Raw genomic sequence first — 17,858 nt, forward strand, 5'->3', positions numbered from 1 at the left:
AATAATTTATTCAAATTCGCATAAAACAATTGTTTTGCCTATATAATTATTTTTATAAACATGCTTGGAAAAAAAGTCTATTATGAATGCTTTTCTAAGCAGTCTGGAATAAAATATTATTATGATCCTTCTACAAAAGAAACAATATTTAAATTACCAACAGATGGTATTATTTATGATCCAAACATGATACAACTTACATTTGAACCAGATTCAAAAAATATTAGAATTCAAACATCTGAAAAACAAAAAATTTCTAATATCAAATTACCACCAGAACTAAAAAGTTTAGAAGGTGAAGAATATGAAATCATTAAAAATCTTGGTAATTCAATAAAGAATAGGCCATCTCATTTTCAAGGAATTGAAAATAATCAAAAAGAAGTTGATAGTTTAAATTGTATTCATGATTTTTGTTCTGATAATCAAAATTTTGAAAATGAAGTAAAAGAAACAAAAGAAAATTTTGCTGGGAAATTTGATCAGCGAATATCTAATACACCAAATAATTTTTATAAAAACACAAAAATAGAAATGTTTCATACACAAAATAAAAGGAAAAGAAAAGATACTCATAAAATATATTCACCACCACTGAAAAAGAAATTAAAATTTCAAAAACATAATAAGAATGAAAATATTTTAATGAACAAACCAATATCTTCACATGAATTAATTTCATATGCTTTTAATATCAATTTTACAGAATTGAATTTTGAAAATAGCATATTTTCAAAATATAATATTGAAGAATTTGCAAAATATAATTTTAGAAACCATAAACGATATGCATTTCAAAGGAAAAACATATTAACTAAAGATTTAATTTCATTTTCATATGAACCTCTTCGCAAACCACTTCTTAAATCTATTCCAAAAAAATTAAAGAAAAATGGTAATTTCATATCAAAAATGATTCTAAAATACACAAATGTTATTCATTGTAAAAACCCAATGAAAAATGTATATAAAGTGATTATATTATTATATAGAATACCTTGTTTAGTTGATGAACTTTTTTTTCAATTGGCAAAGCAAACAACAAATTGTTTTAATTTAGAACGATTATATAAAACATGGATCTTGTTTTTGATATTTGCTTCAATTTTCCCTATATCCAAAAAATATCACATGATAATTTTGTCACATATTGCAAAGAATCTTTTTACTGATGATGAAAAAATTTCAAATTTATGTTTTCTTGTGTTCATTCGCTTTGAAAGCAGATATTATTTATATGTACCCATAAAAAACATTACAAAATCATATATCAACTATATTTCATATAGTATTAACAGTAGTTTTTCAATTTTTAATTCTTCGTTATATGAATTATTATGGAGTCAAAGAGAAACATATTCATATCTTCCTATACCATATATAGAATATTTTATTATTCAAACATTGTTATCCAAAAATGTTACCACAACAAATGATATTTTTATTAAAACAGGTAATCAAATTGAGATTAATGAAACATATGATCAAAGAGTATCTATCGAAATAATCAGAAAAGGAAGTGTTTATGATGTTTCTATGATGTTATTATCATGGGTTAAATCACTTGCCGATTCGATGATACCTACTGCACTATTTGATGAATTTCTTAAAAATTGTCAAGAAGAAAATTTTTTAAATTTTACATTAAAACTTCCTCAAGCACACCTTTTATCATTAATGTTCTTAGTAGGTTTTTTTCAAGAACTTGTATCTAAATCTGATGTTAATGGAACTTCACCACAACTGTTATCAATTTTATTCGGACCCGCAATTGTGTTTTCAGCAAATCGATTTAAGTCCCCTATAATTGCAAAAAAACTTAGGAATTGCGGAATTCAATTTATATGCTATCTGATAAGGAATTGGGAAACAACATCAATATACCCAATTCAACCACAAATGTTACTGTAATAATTAAATTGTTGTTGTAATAAAAAAATTAGTAGAATTAAAATAATATTTTTGTAAACATATATTTTGGTAAATATTATTGTTTTTAAAGAAACCTTTTATAGAATTAAATTAAACATTGAAATTTCAATTTTATTATTTTTTTCTTTGGTATATGAACTTAATTCAAAAATCGATCCTTTTAAAACAGTAAGATAATTGGAATGTAAGAATCTTTTAAAATCCCTTTTTAAATTAGGAAGTTCCTAATTAAGCATTTTGGAAAAAAGTGGCAATCAATGGCTGACGAAAAGAAACAATCTATATTTTGGGCAAAAAAAGTGATACCTGGTGAAAATTCACACCTTGATATTCCAGATGATTGTTATGTTTCAATTACAAATGTTTGTATCCCAGAATTACCAGAAAATGGAGATGATTCGCCTATAAGACTTTTTGCCCATGTAAAAATAATCAAGCCAGACAAAAGCAATAAAGATGGCTTCACTGCAACACAAAGTACTTGCTTAATAGCTTCTTTAATACCAAAGAAAATTGAACAACAACAGATAAATGTTTTGTTTTCACCTTTAAACATTGTTGACCTTGAAGTTCAGGGTTCCGTACCAATCCATGTCTCCGGTATTAGACAACAAATAAATTCTCTTATTGAAGAGGAAGAAGAAGAGGAGCAATTTGAAGAAGAAGAAAAGAATGAATAAAAAGTTTCTTATTACTAAAACAGAAATTACATTATACAGTAATTTTTTGATATTCTTGTCAATTTTCCATTGAATATAAATTCTAAATTAAATTTAGTTTAAAAAGTTATAGCCAACTAACCACTTATGATTGGCATTTCATAGCACTATGAAATATTCTTTGTTTTGATATATTTTCTTAATATTTTAATAAATAGTGTTCTTAGTGATATCACACAAAAATAAAAAATGAAATTTGAATAGTTTATATCATATTTCAATGAACGATATGTTAAATTTAGAGATGATAATTAAGAAACAATTTTTTTTATTCATCGCTTTCAAAAATACTTTGATATTTATCATATGTGATGAATTCTTCATTTGCAGAATCTTTTAATTTTTTAACATTTTCTTGAGGAATGCTAGGATCCTTACTTGCCATAAATTCATAGAAATTAATAAATGCCGCCGTAGGAATTTTGGACTGACATTGCTCATCTTCGAATATTTTAAATAAATTTAAAATTGTTTTATCGAAATTTGGCGAGACTAATGTTGAAGCAATTCCCATAAACATATAAAGATCTATAGTTTCCTGGTCTGCAAATCCTAAACGTAATATATTAGCAAGTACATCTGGACAAATTCCGAGATCTTCACAAGCAACTTGATAATCAACTCTTTTGAGTTCATTTTGTGTTTTTAGAACATCTGTTAATGTCTCGCGGAGGTCCTGAAGTTCTTGTAATGTGATTCTATACCCTGCAGAAGATGTAGGAGGTTCTTCAAGCATTTTCTTGAAATAATCAATTGAAAAAGAAATTAGATCAGTTGGTTTTGCGCGAATGACAGCTTTTGAGTATGCTTTTAAAATGGGAGGCAAATCAGGAGGAATCTGAATTTGCTCGGCACAAAACATGCGGGTAAACATTTTTTGCTATATAACGTTTTTAACCGCTTTGGAAAGACAATTTTATTTTCTCACAAAAAAAATTGACAAAAAATGGGTTTAGGCAAGGAATGTGTGATCCATACAAATCTCTAAATTATGCATTTGGGTTAGCTTCTCTCAGTAGTATTTTTGAAGAAAATGATGTTGATGAATTTTATAATATAGATGTTTGGAGAAATATCATCATTGAAACAAAAAAACAAATTGAAGCTAAAAATATTGATCCTATATGCAAATGTGCCAACTACGTTTACAAATTTGATGATAGCGTTGACATGATTCTTTTAATTAACTCAGGCATTCCAATGCAATTATATGATTGGATAATTTATTTTACCAAAGAAAGAATTACTCCAGCGTATGAAAAAGGGCGTTCATCACAAGAACTTTCTGATTGTGTTTTTGATGATTGTTTAATGTCATCATTAATGCTTCTTTCTAAATGCTTCAAAATCAAAAAATTTCCATTCCAAACTGTTACTGAAGAGTTTGTACAGTGCGTTTTTTTTATTGCTGAAATTACAGGTGAGCATTCTTCAATATTAGCCATAATTATTTTATCATTTTTGTCCTCTTCATCACTTGATTTCTTACTTAAGCTTGAATCTACATTCAACTACACAGATAGGATGCTTAAAATGTCCAAAAAACCACTTTCTAATAATTCACGAGTATTTTCCATGTATTCTTTTAAGCCTGTTTTTAAGTGCACTAAGTCCTGTTTTGATCGCAAGCACATATTTGAAGAATTTATACATATCCAACAGACCACCAAATCTGAAAATACTGTATCTCCAATTTTAGAAAATTGTTATTTTTTTATTAAAACTATGCCATCCATGATTCCATTTGTTATTAAAAACGGAATCATTGACTTAGCACTTCAAGGTATAAATTTAACAGATGTAAATGTTCGAAGGCGATCGAAAAGTATTTTGTTGTTAATATTTAACTCCGAATATACCGAACATATCGACATGATAACATATAGAAACCTATTTAAATTTGTGTGGCATCTTTTTGCAAATCCGAAAACTTCTGTGGATGTATCAATTGGTACTGAGTTTTTGCATCAATTTATACAAAAGTTCGATGAGACAATGGACTTAATTAAATCGAATAGAATAATTCCTGTGTTGTGTAGTTGTTTTAATGATTCTTCATATAATTCTAAAATAGAAGTAGTCGAAACTTTAGGTATAATTTTGCAAAATTGTGATAATGAAATCGCTTTGGAAATTGCTGAACATAATGGGTTTAATTTGATCTTCGAAATGTTGTCTGAAGTCTCAAATGATGTTTTGGATAATGTTCTAAACGGATTGAGAAGAGTTTTCGAGTTGGATCAACAACTTTTGGGGTATATTGATTTCGAATTGCTGGGTGAGACAATTGAGGATTTACAAGAAAAAGATGACACAGAAAATTTAATACAATACCTCCAAACACTATTTACAAGTTAATAAAAATAAATTTTTTGGTTATTTCTTATGACAATTATAATACAAAACTTTTAATTATGTATTTTTTATAAATTTAGTACATTCATAAAACTGGAAATGATCAAACTTTTAGTTATTCAGCTAAATATTATAATAAAGTTGAATAAAATCCATTATTTATTACACATTATTTCAAAAAACCTTGTATATTGATAATCCATCTTTTTCTAAATGTTTATTAATTAAAAGTCTATATTGCGCTCTTCTTTTCTTTCTTCCTTAATAAGTCTCTTTTTAAAAATATTTTGTGTTATAGTTTCTTCAACCCTAATTTTTTTCTTTTCTTTAAAAATTTTTACTTCATCATAAACATTTTTACAAAATCTTCACCAGCCTTAATTGAAATGTCATATAGTAGTATGTTTGTTCTAGATATGAGCTCATAAACATCTTTTTGTGAAACTTTGTCATGATGATCATATCCATTTTCTATAACTAAAAAATCAACGTGCAAAACACTTTCAATCATTGAATCAAATGGCTGGATTCGACCCGACGCATATCCATTTCAAAAGAATATTTATTTGTATAGTCAAATATTAAAAAGATTGAATCCACATCCTTTGCTAAAGATATAAAAATAGAAGAATGTTGCACTGTCTACGGATATCCACACTTGTAGTTTGATTGTTTTTCCATCTATGTTCAATTTTTTAACACGTTAATTGAAGCTACCAAAATAGAAAAATTTATCATCTATCACTTTTCCAACAAATGAATATTCATAACCGAGAAGCAAAATTCTAATTCCAATTGGTTTCTGTAATTTTTGGTATTTATCATTGCATTAAATGGAGAAGATAAGCATAAAATAGTAACAAAAAAGATGAATGTAGCTAAACAGACATAAACAGACTTAATTGCAGTAAAATTTTTTTTATAAAAAAATTATATTAAATAAATATTTACTAACACAAAATTTTTTAATTTTCATATTTAATTGCTTCATCGATTAACTTGTTGAAGATTGCCTTATGTCCATTCATTACCATTTGATTTCTTTCTATTTCGCCGATGATAGCCAAAACCTCGGATATATTTTTTGATTTATTATTTTTCAAGTTCTTTAATTTCATTTCGTTTTTCTTTTTATTCAACAATTTTCTTTTCTCATTATTTTCCTTCAACGATCTAATTCTTAATATTAAACTTTTTATCCAATTCGCGTTATCATTCAAGTGCACCGCTGTTTGACATGCGTTATCAGTCAAAACGGCGGTGATATAATTCATGATAATGAACGAGCCAATTATAATGAATGAAATGAAGAAAAAAATATTACCTTCAGGAATCTCTTTTACTGTATCATATACATCGAACCAGTTATCAAATGTACAAAGTTGAAACATCGAAAAAAACGAAATTTTAAATGAGCCAAATTGCGATGGTGAGATTTCTTTATAATATGTAACTCCGAAAAAGGAATAGAAATACATAATGAACAATAATAAAACAGTGGTTGATAAACAATCATTAAATGAAGTGATGACCGACTTAAGTAATGCAAAAATTGAATGAAACAATGAAAAATTGTTCAAAATTTTCATGGCTCGTAATATTCGAAATGACTTAAGAATATGGAAAATTCGTAACGTTTCGGTACTAAAACAATAAGTTATTGGTAAATATATGTTAAGGTAATCAATAAATGATATTAAGAGAATTGATAAATCTAAAATCGAAATTATATCAGTAAAATAGTTAAAACGCTGGCCATAAAGTTTAACAAGCGTCTCAAAAACATGAACACCTAAACAAATTTGATCTAAGCTTGTAATGTACCATTGAATTTGTGGAGACAAAATATGGAATGATTGTATAAGAATGGATAGAAAATCAATGAGAATAACAACAAGAATAAGCTTATTAAAAGAGTCATGGTTAGAAAGTCTAAAACAGAACTTCTGTAAAGATGTCATTTGTGATTCAATTTGAATCTTTTTTGCTTGAGATGCGTTGTAAATTTGGCATGCACGCTTTACTCGTGGATTGTCAAGATTATCTTCTAGTACTGATTGAGCTAAGTATACAATTGAAAGTGCTTCACTTTCATCCATTGGATTATCATCATCATCATCACTTTCATCACTTTCTTCTTCATCATCATAAGAAGACGAATATTCTTCATTATCATCTGAGTATTCTGTGCTTTTTTTGGTGTTTGATTTCATCAAACTGAAATTTGGTTTAACGTCTTCCTCAAATGGGGGAAGAAAACAAAACTCCAAAGGAAAAACCATCATTTTCACCTGCAAATCTTTCTGTGGTAATCACCAACTTACCTGAACATACAACACTTGCTCAAATTAGTGCTTTTTGTCGAAAAGTTGGAGTTCTTGCAACACATCCAGAAACTGGAGAAGATTTAATTTTATATAATCCAAGGCTGAATAAAGCAACAGTAACTTATTATTACCCAGAAGGTGCAAATAACGCAATAAAACTTCTTTCAGGTGAACAATTTGTTGATAAACATCCTGTACAAGTTGAAAGAGCAAAGCGTGAACCATTTAACTTTTCTCTTTGGAAAACAGCAATGCATAAACAAAGGAAATTTCATGCTTATCTTGGTGATCATACAGAAGAATTATCAAATTCAGAACAAAAAAGACTCAAAGTTATGGTTATGAGAAAAGTATTTACTCCTAAAGAATTGATTCAAAGTCCAGAACTATATGGAAAAATAATTGCCGACATTACAGCAATTTGTTCCAAATTTGGAAAAGTTACTCTTGTAAAACCAATTGAAGCACATCCTGAAGGTGTAGTGATCGTAAGGTTTGATGATCCGCAAGCTACTGCTCTTGCAATCGGAGAACTTGATGATGTTGAATATCGAGGAAGACATGTAACAACAGAACCTTGGGATGGAACAGACCTTTCTGTGAGAGAAACACAGGAGGAAGAGGATCAAAGGATTTTAATGTATGAAAGGTTTATTGACCAAGAAAATAATCCTGAAAGTAATGAAAACAATGAAAATAAATAATATTATATTTTAACATTTTTTGGCGAGAGTTGTTTTATAAAAAAAAAAATTTTTTTAAATTATTTTTTTTTACATGATCTGCATTATTTCTTGTATTTTTTTTTTTTTTTTAAATTCATAATCCCATATAGCATATGCTTTTTAGAATATAATTTAAATGAATCAAATCATGTCGTATTTAATATTATGAATAAGTTTGATTATTGATTTATAAGATGAATTTTGGATTTGAAAATTATAAAACCACATTTTGTAACATTGTCTTTTATTTATATATATATTTAAGTGTTAATATTATGAAAAGATTTTACATCTATCTCATCTTCTATGCGTTGTGTTGTGGAATGTGATCGCTGGCGAATATGTAGTGCTTGTTGCTCTCTCACAAAATTGCTGCCGATAACTTGTTGACCACCTTGGCGAATATTGATTTGACTGTAAGTCACTTCTGGTTCTCACTTGTGGACACCATGAAATAGTATTTTCATGGATTGTTTGTACTGGTCTTCTGTATCGATCGCGATATTCTGTACTAGGTCTCATTATTGATGGATCTGGGGGATCAGGTGGTTTCAAAGGAGTTGTTGGCAACCTTGTATTTGCCAAGTTATTATTTGTTGTTGAACTTTGAACATTTTTACAATATGAATCACGATATAAACTTGTTGGTGTAGTTACTGGCCTACATCTTGTGTTTATGCTTTTTATACACCGATTTATTGAATTAGAAGAAAAACCACGACTTTTTTCAGATTGAATTGATCTTGTTTTTAAATTTAAATTAGCATCATAAAAAGACTTCCCACCCCATTGAGATATATCATGTCTGTAAAATGTTGTATGAAATGGCACAGGCTTGTCGTTTTCGTTGTCATTCATTGAAGAACTTGGAAACAACGTACATAAACGGTTGCGTAAATATAAAAGTGCCAAACGTTTTTTTTGATCACTTAAAGGAAAAATTACTATTTGACCAAATCTCATTTTATTTTACACTAACAGTAATCATGTGATTGAAATATTTTTATAATTTATTGAAGTTAAAAAATGAATGTAAATTGGATATTTAACATAATTTATTCTTAATCATTTTTGGTATTCATAATTCTTTCGAAGTTTACTCCGTTCATCTTGACCTCTTTAAAGAAACTATGCTTGTTTTTGGGGTCTGAGAAGAACATGTACTGTGTGTCATCATGTTTCTCTTCTTTTTTATTGGCTGAATCTGATTTTTGCAATGGATTTGTTGTAGTGGCGGCATCAACAACGTCTTTATATCGCTGCAAGGACGCATATATTGATTGGACTGGATCAGCACTACCAATAGAAAATGTGCTTGAATTTTGTGCCCCTCCAGATGCTGGGTTGCCTTTTTGCCAATTACTTGTTGGGCTTTTGTTTGTTCCACCAAAAGCGCCAGCGAAATTGCTTGTTGTTGGTGCGGACGAATTTGTATTATTTCCGGAAATGTTAAAACCTGTTTTATTTGGTGAACTGCTCGTGTTTGTTCCGCCAAAAGCACCAGCGAAATTGCTTGCTGTTGGTGCGGTCGAATTTGTATTATTTCCGGAAATGTTAAAACCTGTTTTATTTGGTGAACTGCTCGTGTTTGTTCCGCCAAAAGTACCAGCGAAATTGCTTGCTGTTGGTGCGGACGAATTTGTATTATTTCCGAAAAAGTTAAAACCTGAGCTGGTTGATGGATTACTTATTTGATTTGTTGTTGAAGTGGTTTGAGGGCTTGTGTTTCCGCCAGTATTAAAATTTGGAAAGGTTTGAAAGTTTGTTTGTAGAGCCATTTGTTGACACTTTTTTAATGTCGCTGGACAAATGGTGAGAAAGGAATACCCATAAAATTACATCTCATACACACATTTTGGCCTCTTAAACAGAACTTTTTTAGAATAGTTTCAGATTGTGGTAAATACTACATCAACAATGAATTTAGCAAAACACATTTTTAATTCAGGTTGGCACAACGCTCACCGAAATGCATACACCATACCGGTATTGAAACAAAAGAGCATTGTACAATATTTATAAAAATTTTAGATGAAAATAATAGTAAAATTTACCTTTGTAACAGCAATGGTTTGTCTGATAATTCACAGCTATGAATAAAAAATATGGAATTTAAGAACTTAATAAAATTAATCAAATAAGTTATTTAATTCATATGTTAATCAATTTCGACTGAAAATTTGGAACAAAAACAACGCTTTGCATTCCCGAAAAGCAGTTTAATATTTTGAAAGAGAAAGGAAGATGAGAACTTTCATTCAAAGATTTTCATCTTCTATTTGCCCGCAGTTTCATGAACGGTTTAAGTGAAAATTGTATTGAGTATCCTTTTGTTTTTCAATTGCAACAGAAAAACTAATCTCAGAAAAGCTTATTTTCCGTTCAATTATGTGGCCAACAACACCTGACACTTTTGTTCCACCTGACAAGATCTTGATGGAATGGAATTGTGTTCTGCGTACAAATATTGGCACAAAATTGACTACTTGATAGCGGTTAATCTTGTTTTTGAACGTATTGAATTTTGAACGAAGACAGATTCACTTCATGGAAGAAAGGCCAAATCTTGCATCAACTGACGAGGTTTCACTTGAACTTTTTCTCGATCCGAACTCATATTGCATACGTACAATCGCTAATGACGATTTCCCACTTTTTGAATTCGAAAATAAGTATGATATGGAATCAGATACACTCTTGAAATCAATTGAAGGACACAGCATAGATGGCCGTCTCATTGAAATGTTTTCCGGAATTGATGAGAAGAGATTAGAGTCTGGAGTTCAATGCCATATTTCGGATCGCAGAACAGATATACCTTCAGAAAGAGATTTATGGTTGGTGAAAAGAACTAGTTCAAGCAACTCTTTTTCATCTGAAGAGTCTGAGCCAAATGTAAGCTATTCGGACAGTGAATTCAATAATTGATTTTAAACCATGTTTTTTTTCCAACGCACATTTGATGTTGCTTCTTGGAAACCTTTTTAGTTTTTACCGAAAGCTATCTTAGCTTCGATTCTTGATACCAAGACCTTGTCTTAGGTATCAATAATTAATATTATTTGTCAGTATAGCTGATTTCTGAAAAAACGTGCTTAAGTGGGATTTGTTAACAGAACAGTATAAACTTTATTTGACCTTCTTCAACAATGCGTTCCAATTCTCTTTTTCCCAAGTTTCTTCGACTAGTTCAAGAGAATCTATATCTTTTATCAATTCTGCAAACTCACCTTTGACAAAGAAATGGTAAAACCTCTGTAATCTTGTGTTCTCATCACCAAATCTTTTATCTATGGTCCAAGGTATCATTTGATCTGGAGTCTCATAATGCTTATTTTTTTGTTCGATTGCCCAAGCAGTGACAAATGCAGTCCCTCCGACCTTCAGAACTCTTGAAATTTCTCGAAGACATTGAAGACGTCTTTCTGGGGTCGAAAAATGATGAATTACAGCAATACATATCACATGGTCAAACGTATTATCTCTCAATGGAATTTCTAAAGCTGATGCTCTAAAAATTGGTCTTCCATGTTTTGAAGCTAGTTTGCATAATGGCATTGACAAATCGGATCCAAGATCAATCACCGATGGATTTATCTGGAGGTTTCTCCCATTGCCACATCCAAGGTCGAGGAGAAGTGAATATGGTTTAATGTTCGTTACAAAATTTTTCACACCTGGCCAAGGCTTATATCGAGTATTATCGAAATGTTTTGCAATTGCATCATAAACCTGATGGACATGTTGTTCTTCTAATTCTTCTGGGGGCAAATGCTTCATGAAACACAAGAGAAAAGTGGCAAAAGACGTTAAAATATAAAAAAATAACAATAAACGGGCGCTTTAAACCATTTAATCATTGAAAATTTTCGTTCAAAAAAACAATTCAAGGAGCAAAGCTGTTAAATGAACTCCACCCAAGATTTCACAAAGGTTGTTTTTTGTGGAAACTCGACTGTGGGAAAAACAACACTAATCCGCCAAATTACAAAAGGTGATGTTGATCCTGAAAATGAATCCACCATAGGAGTTGCATTTACAACATATGAACAAAATTTTAAAGGGCAAACTTTTAGGTTGAATTTGTGGGATACAGCTGGACAGGAACAATATCGTTCGTTGGTCAACATATACTTTCGTGGTGCTGATGTTGTTGTAATTGTTTTTGACCTTTCAAACTATGAGTCCTTTGAGCAGGTGGAAGATTGGATTGACGTGAGTATTGAGAATGTCGGAAAAGAACCATCATTCATATTTGTCGGAAACAAAATAGATCTTCCATCAGCGATTCCATCAAGTGAACTTCTTGAATTCGCAAATGATAAAAATTATATCAGTTTGAGTGCTCTAAATGGAGAAGGTGTTGACATTCTGATAAATGACTTAGGCAAACTTGCAGAAAAGAAAAGTATGTCTCCAACAGAGATTCCCAAAAGCAATTCATTTGAGAACATTGAAGAAGTTAAAAATCAAAATGCAGATGATGATCGATGCTGCTAATTAAAAAATGTTATGTGTTAACTTTTTGGCAACTTACCTATTTTTTGTATAGGTTAAGAAATATATACCTTCATGTTTAAGCAAGATTTAAATTGAATTTATTATTTGCAAATAAATTTTATAAGGCATTGAGTATCCTTATGAACAGATATATGAGCTTAAAGAGACATTTAGCTTTACAATAAAAAATATGTATGTACGTAATTTGAAGAAGCTTCCCCAAAAACGATGGGCCAGTGCTTGGGAACGTATTGCCTACCTTATTTGAATAGTAATACAATCGTTTTTTTCTCATTTTTAAAAAATCATGGCATCAGGCAAACAAATAAATTTTCCATAATGAAAAAACGCTTTTTCTTATCATATATATAATACAAAGCAAATATGTATTCAAGTTTGAAGTGAATATTTTGCAGTCAACAAATTTGTTGATTATATTCCTAACTTTTCATATAATTGTTTTAATTAAGCACATAAAAATCTTTTGATAACTAGTGTTTCCTTCATTTAGTAATTAAAAATTTAATATTCAATAATTTTGATGAGACTCGATTTTTTGGGTCCCCTGTTTGGGATACCCCATAGCAGCTTATGGATCCTAATCAGAATCAATATGCATTTCCAGAGAGGCAAGACGAACTTGAAACAAGTTTTCATAAACTTGTCACTACCACAATGAGTATAATAGAAAATGTTTGTAGTGGTCAAGCACAACTTGATGATATGAATCTCAAGCAATATCGAACAGATCTTGATGAGCAAATTGAATCAGTTCATCTTTGTATTTCTAATTATTTTGGCGAATGTGACCGTAAAAAACAAAAGATAGAAGCAAAGATTAGTGAACAAATAGATGTTACAGATTTTTCCATGATTGGAGAAGAGTTATGTAACTTATGACATAATGTAAGCGAAGCAATTTATCTTAAAGAATCTCAAAAATCCAACTCCATAAATTATTTTGAAATTTCATCAACACTTTTTCTCAAAAATTATCATAGTAAGCAATAAGCTTCTATTTTTGACATCGAACAAAGCAAATAAATATTTGAAAATAATACAAATTATTATTTGATTCACAAATCTATTTTTGTTTTCACATCATATTCCAATGCTTCCTTATTTATTGTTCCAAAAGTAAATAAAATAACAAATATAAAATGGTTTAATGAGTTTATTTAACTTTTAAATTTTGTTATTTAATTACAAAGGACAAAAATAATTATAATTATTATCTAAAGTAAAAAAACATGAAATGGGTATTATACGTTTATGTAAAAGATTTCAATTTGGTTCGAAAATTTCATTAAAAGAATGAAATTCTTGTGAAATTGGATATGTCTGATTTTCAAAAGTTTGTATTTGTTGCTGGCTATTCATCAAGTTCATAAACACTTGGAAATTAGTTTGAAAATCATTTTGAATTTGGTTTCTACTTTGAAGCATGGCTTCTTGAGCCATTCTTTTTTCGCGTGCTTTCTCATAGCGGTAATCTGGATTCTGTCTCTTAAATTCTGCTTGGAGTTCTTTGGCTTTTTCTTTATATGGGCGTCTCTGTGACTCATCAAGAGCTTTCCACAGCCCCCCAAGCATTCTTGATATTTCAATATTTGGAAGTTCTGGATGCTGTCTTCGAAGGTCTGTTCGTTTGTTCAAACAAAAAAGAATATATGCATTTGGAGGTCTTCGTTGTTTCTTTGTGTTTACATTGTTATCTGTGAAATTTGGATTGTTTAGGATTGGATCAGTAAACAATATTTCATTGAAGTCCATTTCTCCAGAACAATAGATTTATTTCGGTTTAGAATTACCGATAATTTTTTTGTCAGCATTTTTGCACAGAAAATTTGCTGACATTAAATTTCACACAAAACCATTGTTACTAACGTTCTCGGAATCTTTGTTGTCCAGAAAACAAATTCATTTTGAAAATGTCTTAACTAATTTAAGGTATAAGCACTGGTGATATTTTTGGTCGTTTTTTGTATCATTTTTTGTTTTTTAATTCATGTTTCAAATACCAATTTGTGATTGATTTATAGTATATAAAAAAATTTCATTTTATTATCCATTTCTGTGTGTTTACATCTATGTCAAATATTCGTCACCTATTTCTGAAGAAATCGCTCGGCATTGTGAGCCTTCAAAATGTTCCGTTTACTTTTAATTGTTTGATGAACAACAAACCTCAAATGTCACAAACAATGATAAAAAGAAGGTGTGACATAATAGAACTGATAGGTCAAGGTAAAAATAATAGTGAAATACATAGAATTATTAGGTACTCTAAGGATCCTCATACGAGATGTGCGTAATAAGCTTCAAAACGGAACTGTTTTGGAACAAGCTAAGCAGCCTGGACGACCTTTTATCTAAAATCAAGATTTGATTGACGATGTCGAATCAATGACAATTGCAAACAGAAGAATGTCAACAAAATCAATTTCTGAAATACTTGAAGAAAAAATCGAGAAAAGGAGTTGATCCAATCCATTTGAAGGTTTTAAAAGTGTCATTTTCGCTAAATTGCATCTTTTGTACAAAAATATTTCATAATGCAATCTGGTTTAAATGGATTTATGAAAAATGTTTTAGAAAATATATAACATGTTAAAAAAAAAAATATAATTGTCATGCTATATGGCAAGATCTATACAGGATTGAATTTTTTTCTTTTTCGACTTTGAATAAATTTATTCAATAAGTTTTTAGAATGATAACAATTCTTTACCAAAATGGAATTCAAATAATTTCCTTTATCTGTTATATCATCTTGATTTGCTTCTTTTTTACGAAACATTTCAATTATTTCGGTATAATCATTTTCTTTTGCATACATGTATGCTGTCCAAAATACTTTGAAATACATAATCATTTTTGGTATTTATATCAACATCTTTTTGTGTAAGAAGTAATTTAACTATTTCAGTATGTCCACTTTAAGATGCTTATATAAGAGGTTTCTTAAATAAAAAAATAATTACCATAAAAAATTTAAAACATGAAATTATTTGTGGAAATGTTTTATGAAATTAATAAATACTTTGAGTATTATATCAATTCTTTCTTTTTAAATAATATTTTGATTATTTTCTTGTAACCATTATATTATTCACTTCATTATGTAATTCCATTTCTTATTCATTCACTTCATTAAGTAATTCCATTTCTTATTCATTCACTTCATTAAGTAATTCCATTTCTTATTCATTCACTTCATTAAGTAATTCCATTTCTTATTCATTCACTTCATTAAGTAATTCCATTTCTTATTCATTCACTTCATTAAGTAATTCCATTTCTTATTCATTCACTTCATTAAGTAATTCCATTTCTTATTCATTCACTTCATTAAGTAATTCCATTTCTTATTCATTCACTTCATTAAGTAATTCCATTTCTTATTCATTCACTTCATTAAGTAATTCCATTTCTTATTCATTCACTTCATTAAGTAATTCCATTTCTTATTCATTCACTTCATTAAGTAATTCCATTTCTTATTCATTCACTTCATTAAGTAATTCCATTTCTTATTCATTCACTTCATTAAGTAATTCCATTTCTTATTCATTCACTTCATTAAGTAATTCCATTTCTTATTCATTCACTTCATTAAGTAATTCCATTTCTTATTCATTCACTTCATTAAGTAATTCCATTTCTTATTCATTCACTTCATTAAGTAATTCCATTTCTTATTCATTCACTTCATTAAGTAATTCCATTTCTTATTCATTCACTTCATTAAGTAATTCCATTTCTTATTCATTCACTTCATTAAGTAATTCCATTTCTTATTCATTCACTTCATTAAGTAATTCCATTTCTTATTCATTCACTTCATTAAGTAATTCCATTTCTTATTCATTCACTTCATTAAGTAATTCCATTTCTTATTCATTCACTTCATTAAGTAATTCCATTTCTTATTCATTCACTTCATTAAGTAATTCCATTTCTTATTCATTCACTTCATTAAGTAATTCCATTTCTTATTCATTCACTTCATTAAGTAATTCCATTTCTTATTCATTCACTTCATTAAGTAATTCCATTTCTTATTCATTCACTTCATTAAGTAATTCCATTTCTTATTCATTCACTTCATTAAGTAATTCCATTTCTTATTCATTCACTTCATTAAGTAATTCCATTTCTTATTCATTCACTTCATTAAGTAATTCCATTTCTTATTCATTCACTTCATTAAGTAATTCCATTTCTTATTCATTCACTTCATTAAGTAATTCCATTTCTTATTCATTCACTTCATTAAGTAATTCCATTTCTTATTCATTCACTTCATTAAGTAATTCCATTTCTTATTCATTCACTTCATTAAGTAATTCCATTTCTTATTCATTCACTTCATTAAGTAATTCCATTTCTTATTCATTCACTTCATTAAGTAATTCCATTTCTTATTCATTCACTTCATTAAGTAATTCCATTTCTTATTCATTCACTTCATTAAGTAATTCCATTTCTTATTCATTCACTTCATTAAGTAATTCCATTTCTTATTCATTCACTTCATTAAGTAATTCCATTTCTTATTCATTCACTTCATTAAGTAATTCCATTTCTTATTCATTCACTTCATTAAGTAATTCCATTTCTTATTCATTCACTTCATTAAGTAATTCCATTTCTTATTCATTCACTTCATTAAGTAATTCCATTTCTTATTCATTCACTTCATTAAGTAATTCCATTTCTTATTCATTCACTTCATTAAGTAATTCCATTTCTTATTCATTCACTTCATTAAGTAATTCCATTTCTTATTCATTCACTTCATTAAGTAATTCCATTTCTTATTCATTCACTTCATTAAGTAATTCCATTTCTTATTCATTCACTTCATTAAGTAATTCCATTTCTTATTCATTCACTTCATTAAGTAATTCCATTTCTTATTCATTCACTTCATTAAGTAATTCCATTTCTTATTCATTCACTTCATTAAGTAATTCCATTTCTTATTCATTCACTTCATTAAGTAATTCCATTTCTTATTCATTCACTTCATTAAGTAATTCCATTTCTTATTCATTCACTTCATTAAGTAATTCCATTTCTTATTCATTCACTTCATTAAGTAATTCCATTTCTTATTCATTCACTTCATTAAGTAATTCCATTTCTTATTCATTCACTTCATTAAGTAATTCCATTTCTTATTCATTCACTTCATTAAGTAATTCCATTTCTTATTCATTCACTTCATTAAGTAATTCCATTTCTTATTCATTCACTTCATTAAGTAATTCCATTTCTTATTCATTCACTTCATT

The 17,858-nt window shown here is 28.8% G+C and overlaps 8 protein-coding genes across 8 annotated transcripts; 5 read left to right on the forward strand and 3 right to left on the reverse strand.

Annotated features, from left to right (window-relative positions):
* Positions 1-2,189: 2,189 nt before the first annotated feature.
* On the forward strand, positions 2,190-2,612 carry GO595_001964 (uncharacterized protein; the record flags this gene model as incomplete). Its single annotated transcript, XM_067914820.1, has 1 exon — positions 2,190-2,612. One exon carries the CDS (start codon positions 2,190-2,192, stop codon positions 2,610-2,612), a length of 423 nt encoding a protein of 140 aa, XP_067777650.1.
* A 307-nt stretch (positions 2,613-2,919) lies between these two features.
* On the reverse strand, positions 2,920-3,525 carry GO595_001965 (Ropporin-1-like protein; the record flags this gene model as incomplete). The annotated part of the gene is made up of 1 exon (XM_067914821.1): positions 2,920-3,525. The coding sequence occupies one exon, from the start codon at positions 3,523-3,525 to the stop codon at positions 2,920-2,922; it is 606 nt and encodes a 201-aa protein (XP_067777651.1).
* A 3,726-nt stretch (positions 3,526-7,251) lies between these two features.
* Positions 7,252-8,037, forward strand: GO595_001966 (putative nuclear mRNA splicing factor-associated protein; the record flags this gene model as incomplete). Its single annotated transcript, XM_067914822.1, has 1 exon — positions 7,252-8,037. The coding sequence occupies one exon, from the start codon at positions 7,252-7,254 to the stop codon at positions 8,035-8,037; it is 786 nt and encodes a 261-aa protein (XP_067777652.1).
* A 1,082-nt stretch (positions 8,038-9,119) lies between these two features.
* GO595_001967 (uncharacterized protein) lies at positions 9,120-9,836 on the reverse strand (the record flags this gene model as incomplete). Its single annotated transcript, XM_067914824.1, has 1 exon — positions 9,120-9,836. The coding sequence occupies one exon, from the start codon at positions 9,834-9,836 to the stop codon at positions 9,120-9,122; it is 717 nt and encodes a 238-aa protein (XP_067777653.1).
* A 769-nt stretch (positions 9,837-10,605) lies between these two features.
* Positions 10,606-10,986, forward strand: GO595_001968 (uncharacterized protein; the record flags this gene model as incomplete). Its single annotated transcript, XM_067914825.1, has 1 exon — positions 10,606-10,986. One exon carries the CDS (start codon positions 10,606-10,608, stop codon positions 10,984-10,986), a length of 381 nt encoding a protein of 126 aa, XP_067777654.1.
* Positions 10,987-11,187: 201 nt separating this feature from the next.
* On the reverse strand, positions 11,188-11,838 carry GO595_001969 (S-adenosyl-L-methionine-dependent methyltransferase; the record flags this gene model as incomplete). The annotated part of the gene is made up of 1 exon (XM_067914826.1): positions 11,188-11,838. One exon carries the CDS (start codon positions 11,836-11,838, stop codon positions 11,188-11,190), a length of 651 nt encoding a protein of 216 aa, XP_067777655.1.
* A 126-nt stretch (positions 11,839-11,964) lies between these two features.
* GO595_001970 (Rab family GTPase) lies at positions 11,965-12,558 on the forward strand (the record flags this gene model as incomplete). The annotated part of the gene is made up of 1 exon (XM_067914827.1): positions 11,965-12,558. One exon carries the CDS (start codon positions 11,965-11,967, stop codon positions 12,556-12,558), a length of 594 nt encoding a protein of 197 aa, XP_067777656.1.
* A 591-nt stretch (positions 12,559-13,149) lies between these two features.
* Positions 13,150-13,458, forward strand: GO595_001971 (uncharacterized protein; the record flags this gene model as incomplete). Its single annotated transcript, XM_067914828.1, has 1 exon — positions 13,150-13,458. One exon carries the CDS (start codon positions 13,150-13,152, stop codon positions 13,456-13,458), a length of 309 nt encoding a protein of 102 aa, XP_067777657.1.
* Positions 13,459-17,858: the final 4,400 nt, after the last annotated feature.

Source organism: Histomonas meleagridis (assembly GCF_020186115.1).
Source record: "Histomonas meleagridis strain 2922-C6/04-10x chromosome Unknown contig_16, whole genome shotgun sequence".
NCBI classification, from domain to species: domain Eukaryota; phylum Parabasalia; order Tritrichomonadida; family Dientamoebidae; genus Histomonas; species Histomonas meleagridis.